An 18,328-nucleotide genomic window follows, 5' to 3' on the forward strand; every position below is an offset into this window, starting at 1 on the left:
GAAATTTCAGCACTGTAAAGGATTTGTCAATTCAATACATTTGGAGAGGTGTAAATTCCAATGGACAGAAAGACATGGGGAATGTATATTCTATATCTTTATATGGTTTCTCAGAAGTACAAATTTTGAAGTGTATAAAACAATTAGAGTGAAAACTGAAGATGTTGCCATATTTTTATATTACTTTCTTACAGTTTTTCTCTGTTCCCCATCCTTCCTCTCCCCTCCCCTTCTATTCTCTCCTATTGTCCCCAAGCTCCCAATTTACTCATAAGATTTTGGTATTTTCTGTTTTCTATGTACATTAGATCCATGTATGCCTCTCTTAGGGTCCTCTTTGTTGTCTAGGTTTTTTGGGATTGTGAATTTCTTCTCTCTCTCTCTCTCTCTCTCTCTCTCTGCTTCACGTCTAAAAGTCACTTATGAGTGAGTACATATGATATTTGTCTTGCTTGGTTTGGGTCACCTCAATATGATGTTTTCTACATCTATCCATTTGCCTGCAAATTTCAAGATGTCTTTTTTTTTTGCTGTGTAGTACTCCATTGTGTAAAGGTACCACATTTTGCTAGTTGAGGGGCATTTAGGTTGTTTCCAGGTTCTGGCTGTAAAAAATGTGACAAACAATGCTGCTATAAACATAGTTGAGCACATATCTTTGTGGTATGATTGAGCATATTGCTGGGTCTTGAGGTAGGTTCTCCTAATTTTCTGAGAAATTGCCATACTGAAATCCAAAGGGGCTCTACCAGTTTACACTCCCACTAGCAATGGAGGAGTGTTCCCTTTACCCCACATCTTCAGCATATGCTGTCATCAGTGTTCTTTATCTTGGCCATTCTTACAGGTGTAAGATGGAATCTCAGAGTTGTTTTGATTTGCATTTCTCTGATGGCTAAGGATGTTGAACATTTCCTTAAGTGTCTTTCAACCATTTTAGATTCCTCTGTTAGAGTTCTCTGTTCAAGTCTGTACCACATTTTTAAAAATTGGATTATTTGTTCTTTGATGACTAGTTTCTTGAGTCTTTGTATATTTTGGAGATCAGTCCTCTGTCCAATATGGGGTTTATAAAGATCTTTCCCATTCTGTAGGCTGTAGGTTTTGTTGACCATGTCCTTTGCTTTACCAAAGCTTCTTTGTTTCAGGAGGTTCCATTTATTGATCGTTTCTCTCAGTGTCTGTGCTACTGTGGTTATATTTAGGAAGTGGTCTCCTGTGCTAACACAATCAAGTATACTTTCCACTTTCTATTCTATGATGTTCAGAGTGATTGGTTTTATGTTATGGTCTTTAATCCATTTGGACTTGAGTTTTGTGCATAGGGGTAGATATGGATCCATTTTCATTCTTGTACAAGTTGATATCCAGTTATGTCAGCACCATTTGTTGAAGATGCTTTCTTTTTTTTCCATTTTATATTTTCTGCTTCTTTCAAAAAAAATATCAGGTGTTCATAGGTGTGTTGATTGATATCCGGGTCTTCAATTCAGTTCCATTGGTCCTCCTGTCTGTTTTTATGCCAATACCAAGCTGTTTTCAGTATTGTAGCTCTGTAGTAGAGTTTGAAGTCGGGGACTGTGATGCCTCCAGAAGTTCCTTCATTGTACAAGATTGTTTTAGCTATCCTGCATTTTTTTGTTTTTCCATATGAAGTTGAGTTCTTTTGAGGTCTGTGAAGAATTTTGCTGGGATTTTGATGGGCATTGCTATTTTTGTTTTTGACAAAGAGTTTATGTACTCCTGGCTGTCCTGGAACTTAGTATGTAGATGATGATGTCCTCCTACTCACAGAGATCTTTTTGCCTCTGCATCCTGAGCGATGGGAATAAAGGAGTATGCCAGCATGCCTGGCATTATTATGAATTTTTGGATACTGAATATAAATGTATACACACACACACACATTTTTTTTTTGTTTTTGTTTTTTGTTTTTCGAGACAGGGTTTCTCTGTAGCTTTAGAGGTTGTCCTGGAACTAGCTCTTGTAGAACAGGCTGGCCTCGAACTCACAGAGATTCACCTACCTCTGCCTCCCGAGTGCTAGGATTAAAGGCGTGCGCCACCACCGCCCGGCCACACACACATTTTTTAACCAGGGCTCAAGACATGGCTTAGTGTGTAAGAGCAGTGGTCAGTCTTTCAGAGGACAAGTGTTCAATTCCCAACACATGCACAACAGTTCACAATGATTTGTAACTCCAGCTTCAGGGGCTCTAATGACTCCTCTGTCTTCATCAGGCATATGTTTAGTACAGATGTACTTTCAGGCAAAGCATTCATATACATTAAAAGAAAAAGAGAAGCTTTTCCCACTGCTACATTTGAAGAATTTTATTTTAACATAAACTCGAGTATATTTTTTAATACTTAAACCTTCATTAAAAACATTCACAGGGTAAAAGTAAGCGACCTCAGAGGGAGCAGGTCTGAGCCAAAGGATGCTCAATCATACCACAAAGACATGTGCTCAGCTATGTTCATAGCAGCATTATTTGTAATAGCCAGAAACTGGGAACAACTGAAATGCCCCCTTGACCAAAGAATGGATAAAGGAAATGTGGTACCTTTACAAAATGGAGTACTATACGCAGAAAAAAATGACATCTTGAAATTTGCAAGCAAATGGACGGATCTAGAAAACCCTCATATTGAATGAGGTAACCAAGATCCAGAAAGACAAATATAATATGTATTTACTCATAAGTAGCTTTTAGACATACAGCAAAGAAAAAGCAGCCTACATATCACAACCATAGAGAAACTATACAACAAAGAGGACCCTAAAAGAGACAAACATGGATCTAATGTACATGTGAAGTAGAAAAAGACAAGATCTCCTGAGTAAATTGGGAGCATGGGGATCACAGGAGATGGTAGAATGAGAGGGAGAGGTAGGGAAGGGAGTGGAGAAAAATATAAAGCTCAATAAAAACAATAAAAATATTCATTTTATATTATAAAAAAAGAATCAGTAAAAGTCAAAAAAAAGAAAAAGAAAAGAAATGCCATTCAAGGGGAGAAGAAGGGAAATAAGAGAATAATTCTTGGTGCATATAATCACAATAGAGACAGACAGACAGATACTGGCAGGCAGTCAGGCAGATAGATAAAACTGTCAAAAAATTATCTTTTTGAAAAAGTACGTCATACAGTTCAGGCTGGCTGAGAACTTACTACATAGCTAAGGCTGGCCTTGAACTCCTGATCCTCCTGTTTCTACCTTCCAAGTGCTACGATTATGTACCTGTATATACTACCATGCCAGGCTAAAGAATTATTTTATTATGAAAAAATGATTGATGTTAACTTTATACTAACATTGTCTACATTCAAATGGAATGGGATCGTGTGGTACATATTCTATGAAGACAAAAGATATTATTATGAAAAAGGTACATTATAGAAAATAAACTTCCAATTTCCGTAGTATAAGACTAAAAATAAGAAAAAAAGACTTTCACAATTTTCTTATCTTCATGTTTCTAATTTTTATTCTGTTGTGATTTTCAAGTAAAAATACCAGAAAATGTTAGGTCACATTATTTACAATGGTGTGTTTTTCTCCAGTATGAATTTTCTAATGTCTCCTAAGATTCAAATTCTGTTTAAAGAATATATCAGTCTTTGGATTTGTGTGGTTTTTCTCCATTATGGATTTTCTGATGTCTCCTTAAACCGGAAGAGTGAGAAAAAGACTTGTCACATTCCTGACAACTGTAAGGTCTCTCTCCAGTATGGACTCTCTGATGTGTTCTAAGGTGTGAGTCCTGGGTAAAGGATTTCTCACATTCCATACATTTGTATGGTTTCTCCCCAGTGTGAACACTCTGATGTCTTCTAAGATTTGAGCAACTGGTAAAGGATTTGTCACATTCCTTACAACTGTAAGGTCTCTCTCCAGTATGAACTCTCTGATGTCTTCTAAGACTTGCAATATGGATATAGGATATGCCACAGTCTTTGCATTTGTGAAGTTTCTCTCCAGTATGGATTTTTTGGTGTGCTCTAAGATATGAGCAGCTAGTATAAGACTTATCACATTCCTTACATCTGTAAAGTTTCTCTCCAGTGTGAACACTCTGATGTCTTCTAAGATCTGAATGTTTGGTAAAGGACTTGTCACATTCCGTACATTTGTAAGGTTTCTCCCCAGTATGAATTTTCTGATGTGTTCTAAGAGTTGAATTCAAAGTAAAGGACTTGTCGCACACCTCACATTTATAAGGCCTTTCACCAGCATGAATTCTGTAATGCCTCTTAAGGTGTGATAATTCAAAAAAGGACTTACCACAGTCTTTGCATTTGTGAAACTTCTCTAGAGAATGAGTTTTCCTATGCCTACTCAGTGATGAATAGTGGGGAAAGGATCTGTCGCAGTCATTGCATTTGTAAAGCTTCTCTCCAGTGTGGAGTCTGTAATGGCTTTTAAAATGTGAAAACTGATGAAAGACTTTGTCACATTCTTGACAACTATAGTGTCTCCCAGCAGTATGCATTTTCTGATGTCTCCTGAAATTGGAATAGTGGGCAAAGGATCTGTCACATTCCTTGCATTTGTAAGGTTTCTCTCCAGTATGCCTTTTCTGATGGCTATTAAATGCTGATAATTGAGGAAATGACTTTCCACATTCTTTGCATTTGTAAGGTTTCTCCCCAGTATGTAGTCTTTGATGTGTTTTAAGACTTGACCACTGGGTGAAGGACTTTTCACAAACATTGCACTTGTAGGGTTTAATTCCAGTATGAATTCTCTCATGTACTGTGAGGCATGAGGCAGTACTGAAACATTTCCTGCATTTTGCACATTGGTGGGGTGTCTCTCCAATGTAGATTGGTTGTTGCAAAAGACTGTATGCAGAGCTGAAATGATCATCATATTCTTCCTGCCTGTTGTCTTTCTTTGCAGTGTAGAGTCTCTGATCTTGAGTAATGCTGGAACAAGAATTTAAAAATTTCTCACAGTCTCTAGATTTGCGAGGTTCTTCTCCAGTGGCCATGCTTTCATGTCTATCTAGGTTTGATGAGTCAATAGAGGCATCTCTGTGATTACTGCAGCTGCAGTTAGAGTTTTGTGTAGATTCACTTGAATTTTTAAGTGCACATGTACAGGGGTCATGAAAGACTTTGCTAAGCTCATTAGACTGACATGACTTCTTTTCTGTATTCATATGTTGATGAGCAGGATCACATTTGCAATAGTTCTCTGAAAATGAGCACAAGTCATATTAATAGGGTTTGTTCCAAGATTAGACACTTGATAAATGATTCTTCCCCTAAATTCTCTCTTAAAGTATGTCAACCTGAAACTATTTAAACTAGAATTCCCAGTACTCAACATTTTTCATCCACTGTAATTGTATGGATTCTCAGAAAAATAGCACAAAAGCCTTCAAAGTCAGTGATATATAACAGATATCTCATCTCTATTAGAAATAACTAACTGGGAAAAAGATGGAAAAAATAATTGAGGTTCGTTAATTAGTTTTGGGGTAGAGCTCACGGAGTGATTATATTTAGAATACATGTTTCTAACTTTAAATATTTCTTTTCAGAAATTGATAAAGAGGAGTTTTAATCCAAGGTTCATGGTGTTTATACTTGCTAAGTGATAGGCAATAAAGAGTATTGTTGAGAACATCCAATTCCTTCAAGTTTATAATCTTAATCAAAAGCAGTACAGGATTTATTTATCTCTCTAGAAAAACACCTTAGATTCTTCTAAAGTAGTAAATGCAAAGGCAGTACTCTGGCAGACATCAGAGACTCTAGTTGTTTGAGGCAGGGTTGTCATGGACAACTACTGCTTATATCTACACTGCACTGTCTGAGCTCCACAAACTGCTGTTTCTTTTGCTTTTGTAACCGACTCCTGTGATTATTTTCCAAAATTATGTCTGTGTATTCTTGACTAACAAGAAAATTAAGCATGCAATATGAAGATATGAATACAAGGAAGGCAATTAAAGAATAATCCTATTTCCTGGGTTCAACATTAGACTTAGGATTTTATAAAGTTATTTCAATCTGATTTCAACATAGTCAAATAAAATCACATTTCATACTAGTATTTAATCACCATAACTCAGGTATAATGAGATTCAACATATTCTAACAGTAATGAAAGCAAGATGCATCCTGGGGCCAAGACTGTATAATAAGTTAAATGGTCAAGAACCTTTTTAGGAATTGAATATCACAAAACATTCTCAGCTCTTGCTTTTTATTTCTCTTGAAATCTTCACTGCTCTGTTACTCAATTACTAGCCCACCCTAGTTGTAGCTACTCTCTCTCATCTCCACATTCCGGGGAAATCTTATTCTCTCTGGGCAGGTGACTAGGCCTACCTTGCATACAATATCCACATGTTCTTTGAGGTACTCCCTGACATATGTTGGAACTTTTAAAAAATAATACAGAAGTCTAACACAATACATGCTCGGTACATGAAAATACAAAGCAGAAGAATTTAAGCAAGATTTCTCAATTGATATTTCTTGTCAAAATCTTCAGGATTTTTAATATTTCCAAATATTTCCAGTTTGTATATCATGAATTTTTTCTAACAACTAAACCATGTCAACTGCAATAATGGACATGGAACGTTAAGATATAAGTGGATGGGATGAAGCAATGACTCAGAGGTTAAGAGCACTAACTGTTCTTCCAGAGGTCCTGAGTTCAATTCTCAGCAACCACATGGTGCTCACAATCATCTATAATAAGATCTCATGCATTCTTCTGGCATTATATAAGTAATAAATAAATAAATACATAAATAAATCTTTTTTTAAAAAGAAAACTTGAGTGGAAATACTATGTGCTCCTGCACTTATAGATGAATCTTGGAACCAAAATGAAGAGTATATGACACCTCTGAAATGGAAAATGGAAAAAGAAACTTAAATAGCATAAAGTTCTTTCCCACTACTAAACTTTGCCTTTCTCCTGGTGTTTCAAGGACAGCTTAACAGATTTTACATCCTATGAAGCCAGAACAAACAAAAAATGGGTTACAAATTCTACAAGAAAAATGTTCTTACCCACAGAGACCAGGTTGTTATAATTTTCCAACATTACATCAATATACAAAGCTCTCTGGGCAGAGTCCAGGTACTCCCACTCTTCCTGGGGGAAGTCCACAGCTACATCCCCGAATGTCAACAGACTCTGAAACAAAAAAGTATGATTTGACCATGTGCTACCTGGAAGTGCTTTCCTGGTTATAAGGAGATGGAATGTAGGTAAGTGAAGATAATTACTCAAAAATGATGATTTCCAATACAGTCACATTCTATCATGAATGTTCTAACACTGTGAAAACAGGATGATAAAATAGTCTTATAAGCAGTATACAGGAAACAAGGCACATATTTAAGGCATGGACATGGTTTTCTATTTGTTATGGTTGTTGTGCTTATGTTGCACATGATCACAGCAGACAGGCCTCAGAAATAAAATTCATGAGGAGGTAATGTGCCTTAAGTGCTGTACTTGTAGATCATGGTAAAATACCGACAACAATCAATCCTGTGTATACTTGGGCCTCACATGACTCTATTCTAACAGGCTCAATTGGGTGGGACAAATGTCTATATTCTGTCAATTATATTTAATGCTGTTTGGCCAGTAGCCAGACAGGAAGTATCGGTGGGACAACTAGACAGGAAGTAGGTGTGGGTTGACAAGAACAGGAAAATTCTGGGAAAAAGGAAGCCCATTTCTCTGTAGTCCTGACCAGCCACAGAAGAAGCAAGATGTGACTGCCTCGCTGAAAAAGGTACTGAGCCATGTGGCTAACATAGATAAGAATAATGGGCTAATATAAGTTATAAGAGTTAATAAGAAGCCTGAGATACTAGGCCAGTCAGTTTATAACTAATGTAGACCTCTGTGTGTTTTCTTTGGGACTTAACGATTGCAGGAACTGGGCAGGTCAGAAAACTTCAGACAACAAAACTCTAGGTATAATGCCACACCATTAAATAGTAAAAGTGTAGGTATGGAAGGCAGAATATTTGACTGATTTATACACAGAGAGTTTTGTTTTATTCCACAGTAGGAAGGATTGGAACAGCATTACATCTGTCAATTTTAACAGTAACTTATAAGTGTCCTATGGAACTAATTTTATGAGAATTTTTGAGCCAGTATGAACAGGTAGAAAAATCTACATCATCAATATTTGATATAATCCAAAATTTCCCTAAAATATGCATAATCCAACAGAGACAATTTAGGAGGTTTAGAAGCATATTTCACTTCACCCCCAAAGAGTAATAAAATTTGAGAGAAGTCCAAAAACACATCAAAATATGTTTATGGTATAGTTAAGAGAATCTACACCAGTGACACTTTTGATAATACCCATAGCAAGAATCTATCAAAAATTAAATTAATTAAATAATGAGGAAATAAAACTGCCAATCAACAAATGGGCAAATGAAGTAAATAGATACTTTTCAAATGGAAAAAACTCAAATGGCCAATTGTGGTAATGTTCTGTTTGTGCTCTAACAAATAAAGCTTGCCTCAAGATCAGAGGGTGGAGCTAGCCATTAGATAACCACAGAGGTCTAGAGCTCTGTACAGACAGTCAGTGAAGTAGCTTGGCAGAGAGAGGAATATAAGGTGTGAGTAGACAGGAACTCAGACCCTTTTTTAGCTGAGGAGTTAGCAAGGTAAGATTTGACTATGGCTTGCTCCTTTGTCTCACTAATCTTTAAGCATTTATCCTGATATGTTCTCCAGGTTTTCATTATTAACACCAATTAGAACCCCTGCAACAATTGGAACCCAACTTCAAGGCATGAATTCACAAAAATCCCGCTTGCCTGTGCTTTGCTGCAACTGGAACATGCTGGAAATGCATGCGAGGATTCCCGCTAGAGCCACCAGCCCTCTGGGAAGGTTGTCTCTTCTTTTTTACCCCAAGCTTCTTAGTGAGCATGGAATTTTCCTGTTGCAGTGTCTTTACAACAGTCTCCTGCTGCCACCCAAACTCCAGAAATGCCTGCACTCGAAAGGCCACAGGCTTACCTGCCATAGACCTGATGGCTCTGCCTTCGGGCAGCTCCGGCTACACATGGTTCTTCAGCACAATCCCTTGTGCATTTTTTAGACAATCAGCTCCCTCTTCATTGTGGGTTGTAAGCTTCCTCGAGCTACCACTCTCTCAGCTCACAGCTACATACTAGCAGTTTAGTGGTCCTCAGCCTGGTTGTTTACTACCTGTGTTCTCTGCTCAGATGTTCCTACACCTCACATTTCACCAGCATTGTCACCAGATGGAAAACATTATTACAATGGAGGGAGTTAGTCTCTGAAAATATGCTGGACGGTTTGAGAATGGGACAACTAAATGAGAGGATAACTAACTTAGATGGGGTTTATGGAATGTCAGTTATAAACATCAGTTTATCATTTTTGTTTTATCACTAAAAATGTTGGTTAATCTGAATGCTAAGATACAAATGTTAGAAAAACTTATTAAAACAGATCATAGAGCTATTCAGTCCCAGACAGAGGATTTTAAAGGGAAAACAATCTTGACATTGCATTTTAAGTTTAGAGAGGAACAGCCTAAGGTTTTCAAACAGTCAATTTTAATTTACCCTGTAACCTTACATGAACAACTGCCAAATGATAGATACCCCTAAGGCTGTATAAGAGCTAAATAGACTCTTGGGGGAAATGTTAGATTTAAGGAAATTTAAGGAAGCAATGGTCTCATATGGCATGCATTCACCTTTTATGAAGCAGATGTTACACTTGTGTTCAACTTATAATAAAATTACCCCTCAATATGGAGAAATTTAGCTGGACAGTGGTGGCACATGCCTTTAATCCCAGCACTCAGAAGGCAGAGGCAGATGGTTCTCTATGAGTTCGAGGCCAGCTTGGTCTACAGAACTAGTTCCAGGACAGGCTCCAAAGCTACAGAGAAACCCTGTCTTGAAAAACAAACAAAACAAAACAAATATTGAAGAAATTTGTTTACAGCAGTCATGGAGCCTGGTCCTTGCATACAGTGGAACACATGGTAGAAAGATGATACTAAGTCCTTTGAAAAATAAAGTAGAGCTTTGAAAAATAAAGTAGAGCTAGAGGTATGGAAATCTCCCAAGACCAAACTCTTAGAGAGGGAGATTATGCCAACATAAAAGGCAATCTCTATATGATGACCACACCTTGGCTTTGTGCCATACAGCAGCTTTGAATGCTTGGGACAGAATTGGAGAGGTAGGAAATAATATGCTCAAAGGAAACCTTCACATATTTATTACTGACTTTAGCAGTAAATAGAATGATACCAAATTCAGACAAATAATAATTGAATTCCTGGCTATTGAAAATGTTAATGCACAATGCAAAAGGGTAATTAAGCCATTAAAGAAAAGATCAGCACCCTTGGAGGAAGGGAAATGAGATATAATCAATACTAAATCTCTTGACCATGATGATGCTTGGATAGGAGAGGTGATTTCCAGAGGTTTAAAGGAAAATCGAAATGTCAGTGTTTCAAATGCAGTAAACAAAGTCACCTAAAAAGGGATTATAAACAGGATGTTCTAAGAAATGATATCTTTTCAAAGCATAATACAAACAGAACTCCTCTCCCTTATGGATTATGTAGATCAACAAGGTACGGTCAAGGTAACCCTTCCTCTGTCATAAGGAAACACACTGAATGGCCTCTTGCAGGCCCCCATGCCAAATATGGTTCCATCATTTCCTGTCATCATAGAGGAAACTACTTCTCAGAGCAATTAAAGAACCTAATGCCTATTGTAAGAAATATGCTGTGGAAAGTCCTTCTGTATATGTGCTGCTTTTATTGGTTAATAAAGAAGCTGCTTTCAGCCAATGACCTAACAGAATATAGCCAGGCTGGAAGACAGACAGACAGAGAGAAAGAGAGAGAGAGAGAAAAAGGACAAAGTCAGAAGTCATGTAACCGCCCTCAGCAGACAGATGTGTCAGAAACTTGCCAGTAAGCCACAGCCACATGGCAATACACAGATTAATAGAAATGGTTTAATTTAAGATGTAAGAGCTAGCCAATAAGAAGCTAGAGCTAATAGGCAAAACAGTGATTTGTTTGATTAATACAGTTTCTGGGTGATTATTTTGAGTATGAGAAGCCAGGAATGAAAAAGAAACCCCCCCCCAACAAAATCATACTGCTCTGGATGATAGAAAAGTTATAGCAAAGAGATCAAAAAACTCAGGAAAAACCATGAAGCAAATATTTTGGCAGATTTCTATAAATGAACATAAATGAATAAATGGCATTGTCACTGATGGTCTTGTAGGCGCAGGTGCAGATGTAACAATAATTGCACCAGAATATGGACATCTACATTGGCCTCTTCAGGTGGTAAATGTTCATCTTTTAGGTATTGGAACATTATCTCAGGTAAAACAGAACACAAGATGAGTGAAATGTACAGAGCAAGAAAGACAAAGGAAAACTCAAGCCATATGTGGCTAATATAGCAATGAATTTATGAGGATATTATTTTTTACAGCAATGGATTACTCAGATGAACATTCCCCCAATCTTAGAAACAAACCATAAATTAATGTTAGTTTCTGGGAAAGATATTACAAGATAATATAAAGAAAAGTCACCAATGATTCAGATTATACAAGAACAGGGTACAACAGCTGTTGATCTTTCAACAGTACCAACAGTCCTACCTTTAAAATCGTTGACAGACAGACCTGTATGGGTTAAGCAATGACCTTTAACAACAGAGAAACTTTAGGCCTTGGAACAGCTGGTACAGGAGCAGCTAAATGCTCAGCATATTGAAGAATCAATCAGCCATTGGAATTCTCCTGTATTTGTTATTAAAAAGAAATCTGGAAAATGGAGAATGGTAACAGGTCTAAGAGTTCTTAATAAGGTGATTCAGTCAAAGGGCTCTCTACAGTCTGGAATTCCTTTGCCTTCTCTGTTGCCTAAAAGATGGCCTCTTATAGTTACTGATTTAAAAGATTGTTTCTTCACTGTACCTTTACATAAAAAATAAAAATTTGCCTTCATGGCACTTACTTAAAATAATTCTCAGCCTTGTAAGAGATATCAATGAAAGATTCTTCCATACAGAATGTCAAATAGCCCCATCCTTTACCAATATTTTGTATGTCGTCATTGAAAATGATACATAAGCAATTTCCTCAATGTATAGTTTACCATTATATAGACAATATTTTACTAGCTATCTCAAATGTAGATGAAGTAGAAAGAATGTTTGAATAAGTAAAGAAAAATTTGCCTTGTTGGGGATTACAAATTGCTTCTGAACAAATAGAAAGAAGAGCTTCTATTAATTATTTAGGATATAAAATAGGTCTACAAAAAATTAGAGCCCAAAAGGCGCAAATTAGGAAAGACTGATTGCAGACTTAATAACTTTCAAAGATTATTACCAGGAGACATTCCCTATCTATAATCCACTATTGGGGTAAAAAAATGATAAACTGAGTAGTTTGTTTAAAATCTTAGAGGTGACAAGAGCTTAAATAGTTGAAAAGAATTACTAGATGGAGCTGAAAAAGAATTGGCTTTGGTAGAAAAGAAATTATAGAATGCAGATGTAGATCATTTGGATCCAAAGTATGACTGTGTTTTGGTTATTTTGTCCTCTAAGAATTTTCCTATAAAGATATTAGTGCAGAGGGAAAATATTATATTAGAATAGATCTTTTTTACCACCTAACAGGATAGAAATTTCAAAACTTATTTGAAAAAGTTCTCTGAATTAATTCTTAAAGGAACACTGAGACTTCATCAATTAGCAGGAATAGACCCAGCAAAAATTATAGTACCTTTTACAAATGATGAAATTGACAAACAAATTATGGGCAGAAAATGAACCTTGAGAAAGAGTTTGCTGTAATTTTAGGGAGAGATTAACAACAAATATCCCAAAAGCAAAAGAATAAAATTTATACAGAGGACTAACAGGATTCTTCCTCCCATTGTACAGGGAACCCCAATATTTGGAGCCCCTACATTCTATACTTATGCAAATAAATTAGGAAAGGCATGCTATAAATCAGAAAATTTAAGTAAATTGGCTCAAAACCTTTGTGATTCTGTCCAAAAGTCAGAATTATATAATATTCTCATAATATTAATGGATTTTAAGGAATCTCTTAACATAGTTACTGATCTGCAATACATAGAAAGAGTTGTATTGCACATTGGAAACTGCTGAATTATGGCAGATGATACAGATTTGACTTTAATTATTCAGTTACAAAAAATAATCAGGAATAGGAATCATTCCATATACATAACACACATATAATCCCATATGGGTTTGCTAGGCCCTCTAGCACAATGTAGTGAAGAATTATAATTCTATCAAAGGTTTTGGGGGCATTTGGTGGTGGATAAGTAAATAAAAACTATATTGTATTATGAAAATATAAAATCCCACGTGAGGCTCCAGAGCTTCTGTTCCCTCTGATGACTGTAACTATATAAAAGAACACTGAGTTGTATAATCTTTGGGTCTGTTTAAGTGTATGATTTTTGTTATTTGTCTCTTTACAGAATTGTTCATAATAAAACTTAAAAAAAATTATCAGGAGCAGAAAATTAAAAGCTTTCAATGTACCAAAGTATAAGAATATTAGATAAAGAATAGAAAGGACCACTAACCTGTGACATGTTTACTGGAGAATCAGCCATTCTTATTGTTCCTCTTCCTTGAGTTTCTCTTTCAGAAACAATGAATAGAGGGCTTGCTTCCCTTTCAAGTCAAGGAGTCAAAAAGGAAGAGATAAAATTAATACTAAAAGCTGCTAAAGCACAATGTCAAAACATATGAAACTGTGAAAGCAACAGAATTCTACCAGATGTCAGGTCAGTGATCCGAAGGACAGGAGAGTATGGAAAGACATTTGAAGTTTGAAGCTTGAAAAAAAATCACCACCAAGCATCTTGCTGCACAAAGAAAACTACTCTCTTAAAGTTGATGGAGACATAAGTGCATTTTAAGACATTCACCAATCAACACAATTAATTTCATTAAAGGGGCACTGTAGATAACAAATTAGAGGCAAAACACACACAGGCGATTCAGCAGAATTATCCATGAAAAAAGAGGAAATAAAAATTTCATGTTAAGAATAAATAGATATAGAAGAACCGGAAAAAAAAATCAATGAGCAAGACAGCACACTACTACTCAAAAAGAAGGAAAAAAAATACTACCTGCCAGTAATCCAACCTGCAATAGCATAAAAACAAAGCTGTAGTAAATAAAAGTGCCATGAACAACAAAAACAAACCACACTGAAAAATCAAAACAGAGAATCCTCAATTAACTAAACAAACCCTCAAGATAAATAAATTCAGCACATGACCCAGTTTCATTCCTTGGTGTATGCTCAAAGGACTCGATATCCTACTCCACAAATATGTGCTCAGCCATGTTCATTGCTGCTCTACTCACAATAACTACAACATGTAAACAACGTAAGTGTCCTTCCACTGTCAAATGGATAGTGAAAGTGTGGTAATATACACTATGGAATATGATTCAGCTGTGAAGAAATTTAAAATGATGACCTTTGCTGGTAACAGACCCAGAAACACAGACAATGCATGTTCTCTCTCATAGGATATTCCTAGCTCCAAATTTTCAGATGTGAGTCCACAACCTGGAGTGAGTGCAGAAACCTGGAAGTAAAAGGAGAGCATTGTAGGGGAATAGTACAGACAGACTAACAGGGAACAAACAATATAAAGGGGGAAATGGGAAAAGAGGGTGAAAATTTGATTATGGAGTAGGGACAGGAAACAGTAAGCATGTCTAAAACATCATAAGGAAACCATCTATTCCTTGACTATTATCCATCCAGCAAAAAAAAAAAAAACCCTAAAATACATATACATAGAGTATAAATGAAAATTTCCCAACAGCGCTCATGATTCTCCTCACAAGAGGCATAATATTTTCTAACATAGGCCAACACCAGGTCTAAGAAGACTGTTTTGAAGTTGTTGGTCACATTTGTCAAAGAGACTTCCGAAAGTTAACGAGTATAGCTTTTGCCCATGGTTGACTCCTAGTGCCTAGTGTTGAAGAAGCCACACACTTCAGAAACAAATCCTAAAGGACTTGAGATAGAACTGACATTAAAGTTTTCTGCCTGGGGACAAGCTTTCATGGTACCAGAAGGCAACATGCAACTTACCACAGGAGGTAGCCACCCAGATGTCCTACCCATCTGTGACTCCTATGACCCACAACAATGATCTGCACCGCACGATAGCCCCAAGTGTGCATGAGTGACACACATACCTTGGTGGTAACCAACAGCTTCTAATTGGATTAAGACCCTTTCAACAATAGGGAAATCATGCTTGGTACTGGAAACCTGGCCAATTTCCCCAGGGATAGTAGAGGCATGGATCTTAAAGAAACTACAATCAGTACTTTACTAAATCAGCCTAAGTCCTTACTGCATTCTAAATATTTATCCTAATTGCTAACAGACAATAGGAGACAGCATGGATAGGAGTTTAGCAGGCTGTAAATGTACTTCCCGATTCTTCTTAAAATTTTGTTGGCATTATTTTCAGGAATGGACACAAAAACACTGAAATGTAGAGAATGTGCTATAATGCCAAACCTCAAAAATTCTTAAAACAATAAATAAACCTAGAGGTTTAATTTTCATCATTTTATAAGGTATTAAAATCAGAGAAACGCGAATGATTTAATGTTATAAAAACACAATTAGAGATGAGTGAATAAAGACAGCATCATTCACAAACATAGTCAAATAAAAATTTATTTGACTCCATTATCAATTCTTCTGTAGAAAGTCTTCTCATGCCATACAACAACTGAAGAGATTTTCTCAGCAGAAGTGTCCAAAATTATTTCTAGTAAAACAGGAAGTGGCAAAATTGATATCCTGTTCCACTTCTACTTCACTTGATATCCTTCACCAATCCCTCCACTGTACCTGCATCCTTAGCTGCTGTTTCCTCTCCTTCCAGGCCCTTTGTTCTGCTGCACAGGTGAGCAGGTCTGGGTGATCAGTGAGCCCTGCACATGAGAAAGAGATTGTTCAGGAAGTACTTGTATTTATCACACAGTACTGTGTGCAGTAGATGAAGAGAAAACTAAATAAAGGATTACACAAGTGATTCCCCAATTGTTCTGCAGTGTCAGAATACTGAAAATATTTGGAAAGCACATTTAGTTAGACTCTCTTGAATCCCACTTATAATCACAACTCAGTAAAAACTTAAGAAACGGAACTGAGTGATTGGGAAGAAAACATTATGCACTCGTGAGGTCCTGAATTGATCATGAACCAATAACGATGAAACCTTACACCTGACAAAAGGACATACAGGAAGAAGAGGGAACATGTAAGCAGAGGCTGCTTGTTCATTTCCTGGCCACCCAGACCCAAATAACCACACAGAAACTTTATTAATTATAGCACTGCTTGGGCTTCTTATTAACTAACTCTTATATCTTAAATTAACCTATTTCCATTAACTTGTGTATCGCCATGAGGCTGTGGCTTACCAGTAAGGCTCTGGCTCTGGCATCTGTCTCCTTTGGCAGCTACATGGCATCTTTCTGACTCTGCCTACTCTTTCTCTTTATATTTCAGTTTGGATTTTCTGCCTGGCTTTATTCTGCCTTGCCATAGGCTGAAGCAGCATCTTTATTAACCAATGGTAATCAAAATTAGCCTACAGAGGATAATCCCACACCAAGAACATTTCATGAAAATTTTCTTTTATCCTCTGAGGATTTCATGTTATTCTGTAGGATGTGAGACTCATTCACACAAAGCTCACACACTTACAGATTAATTTGTCAAGAAATCCTGAGGAGGAGCAAGGAAGGCTGCAAACAAAATATTGTCAGCTACAGAAACCAGACTGCTGCAGTTCTGCAACATCCAGTCCGTTCTAGTACACTCCTCCTGGGAGAAGTCCACAGTCGCACCACTGGCTGTCAACAGACCACAAAAGAAAAAACAACAGTCTGAATTTCCCTGTTAGTGCAAATATTTAATCCTAGCATTTGGGAAAAACAGGTGGGTGGAACTCTGTTTTCCAGTTCAGTCTGGTCTACATGATAAGTTTAGGCTAGACAGAGCAATACTGTGAGTTCAGGTCTCAACACATCAAACACAAGAACCAAAAAAAACCAGTTTGGTCATTTGTCCATGAACAGAGTGCTTTACTCGGAACCAAAGAGACAAGACTCTTGAGCAGACATTTTTCTGATATAGATGCGTTATCAGAATTATTCAAAGGATGCTTTCTAATATTATTCTATAATATAATGTATTTATATTTCTTTTCCCTTTTCTGTTTTCCCCGGACACAGGTTTTTCCTATGTAGTGCTGGCTGCCCTTGAAGTCGCTATGTACCCCTTGCCAGCCTCCAACTGACTGCGATCCACCTGCCTCTGCCTACTTAGTGTTGGGATTAAAAGCCTGAGCCACAAGACCAGGCAGACACTTTTCAGAATACTGTATTTACATCCCAGTGTGCATATGTCTCTGATGGAAAATTAATGGTAGACAAAAGCTTACTTTTACAAATTAATGTTTACAAGGATACTGTGGAACTTGCAAAAGAAATATATATACTTTCAGACTCAATGAAATTTGCAGGCGTTTTTTTAATGACTGTTATGTAAAACTCTCAGGGACTCCAAGTCTTCAGGTAAGAGTGCCAGTACTTTCTTGAATAGGGAAGTGATATAACACGGGTTTGTATGCATGATGGTAAACTTCAACAGCTTTGTGGTTTCCACCATATCAAAGAGAACCGTGCTTGCAAATCTCAGCAGATAAATACAAATACTCCATTAGATTATTTTTACAAGAATATTTTGCAATCAGAAGAACAATTGAAAAATTGCAGGTTTATTCTATATGATCTAAAATACACCAAGGGAAGCAGACATTCACAGCAGAATCTCAGAGCCGGCTTTCTTATCAACAGCAGAGAAAATGATTGCATCCCTGGTCCTATCCCTGCTGTGTCCCAGCCCCGCAGCTCCTCTGACCTGGGAGGTTCCAGGGCCTCAGGGCTGCGGTTCCCGCCACTGCGTTGCCGACTTTCCCAGGCCGCCCCGCGGCGACTACAGCTCCAGGGAGTTTTCGTGTTTCCACGTCACCGTGCCGTATCCTCCGCACCCAGGTCTGAACCATACGATTTCCCACGCTGCAGGTCACGGAGGAACGATAGGGAATGTGCTTTTGGCACTGCTGACACTGCTTTCCAACTTCGCCGGGCTCATATTATGTCCCAGCTTCCGT

General features: G+C 37.2%; 1 protein-coding gene across 1 annotated transcript; it reads right to left on the minus strand.

Moving 5' to 3' along the window:
* Window positions 1–2,331: 2,331 nt before the first annotated feature.
* LOC142832621 (uncharacterized) lies at window positions 2,332–18,321 on the minus strand. Its single transcript, XM_075943201.1, is given in 8 exon segments — window positions 2,332–3,726; window positions 3,728–5,205; window positions 7,044–7,170; window positions 13,679–13,711; window positions 13,714–13,769; window positions 14,234–14,249; window positions 15,997–16,079; window positions 18,076–18,321. Coding segments are annotated over 8 exon segments (1,992 nt in total). The 5' UTR covers window positions 18,221–18,321; the 3' UTR covers window positions 2,332–3,672.
* Window positions 18,322–18,328: the final 7 nt, after the last annotated feature.

Source organism: Microtus pennsylvanicus, chromosome 1, assembly GCF_037038515.1.
Source record: "Microtus pennsylvanicus isolate mMicPen1 chromosome 1, mMicPen1.hap1, whole genome shotgun sequence".
In the NCBI taxonomy this organism is placed as follows: domain Eukaryota; kingdom Metazoa; phylum Chordata; class Mammalia; order Rodentia; family Cricetidae; genus Microtus; species Microtus pennsylvanicus.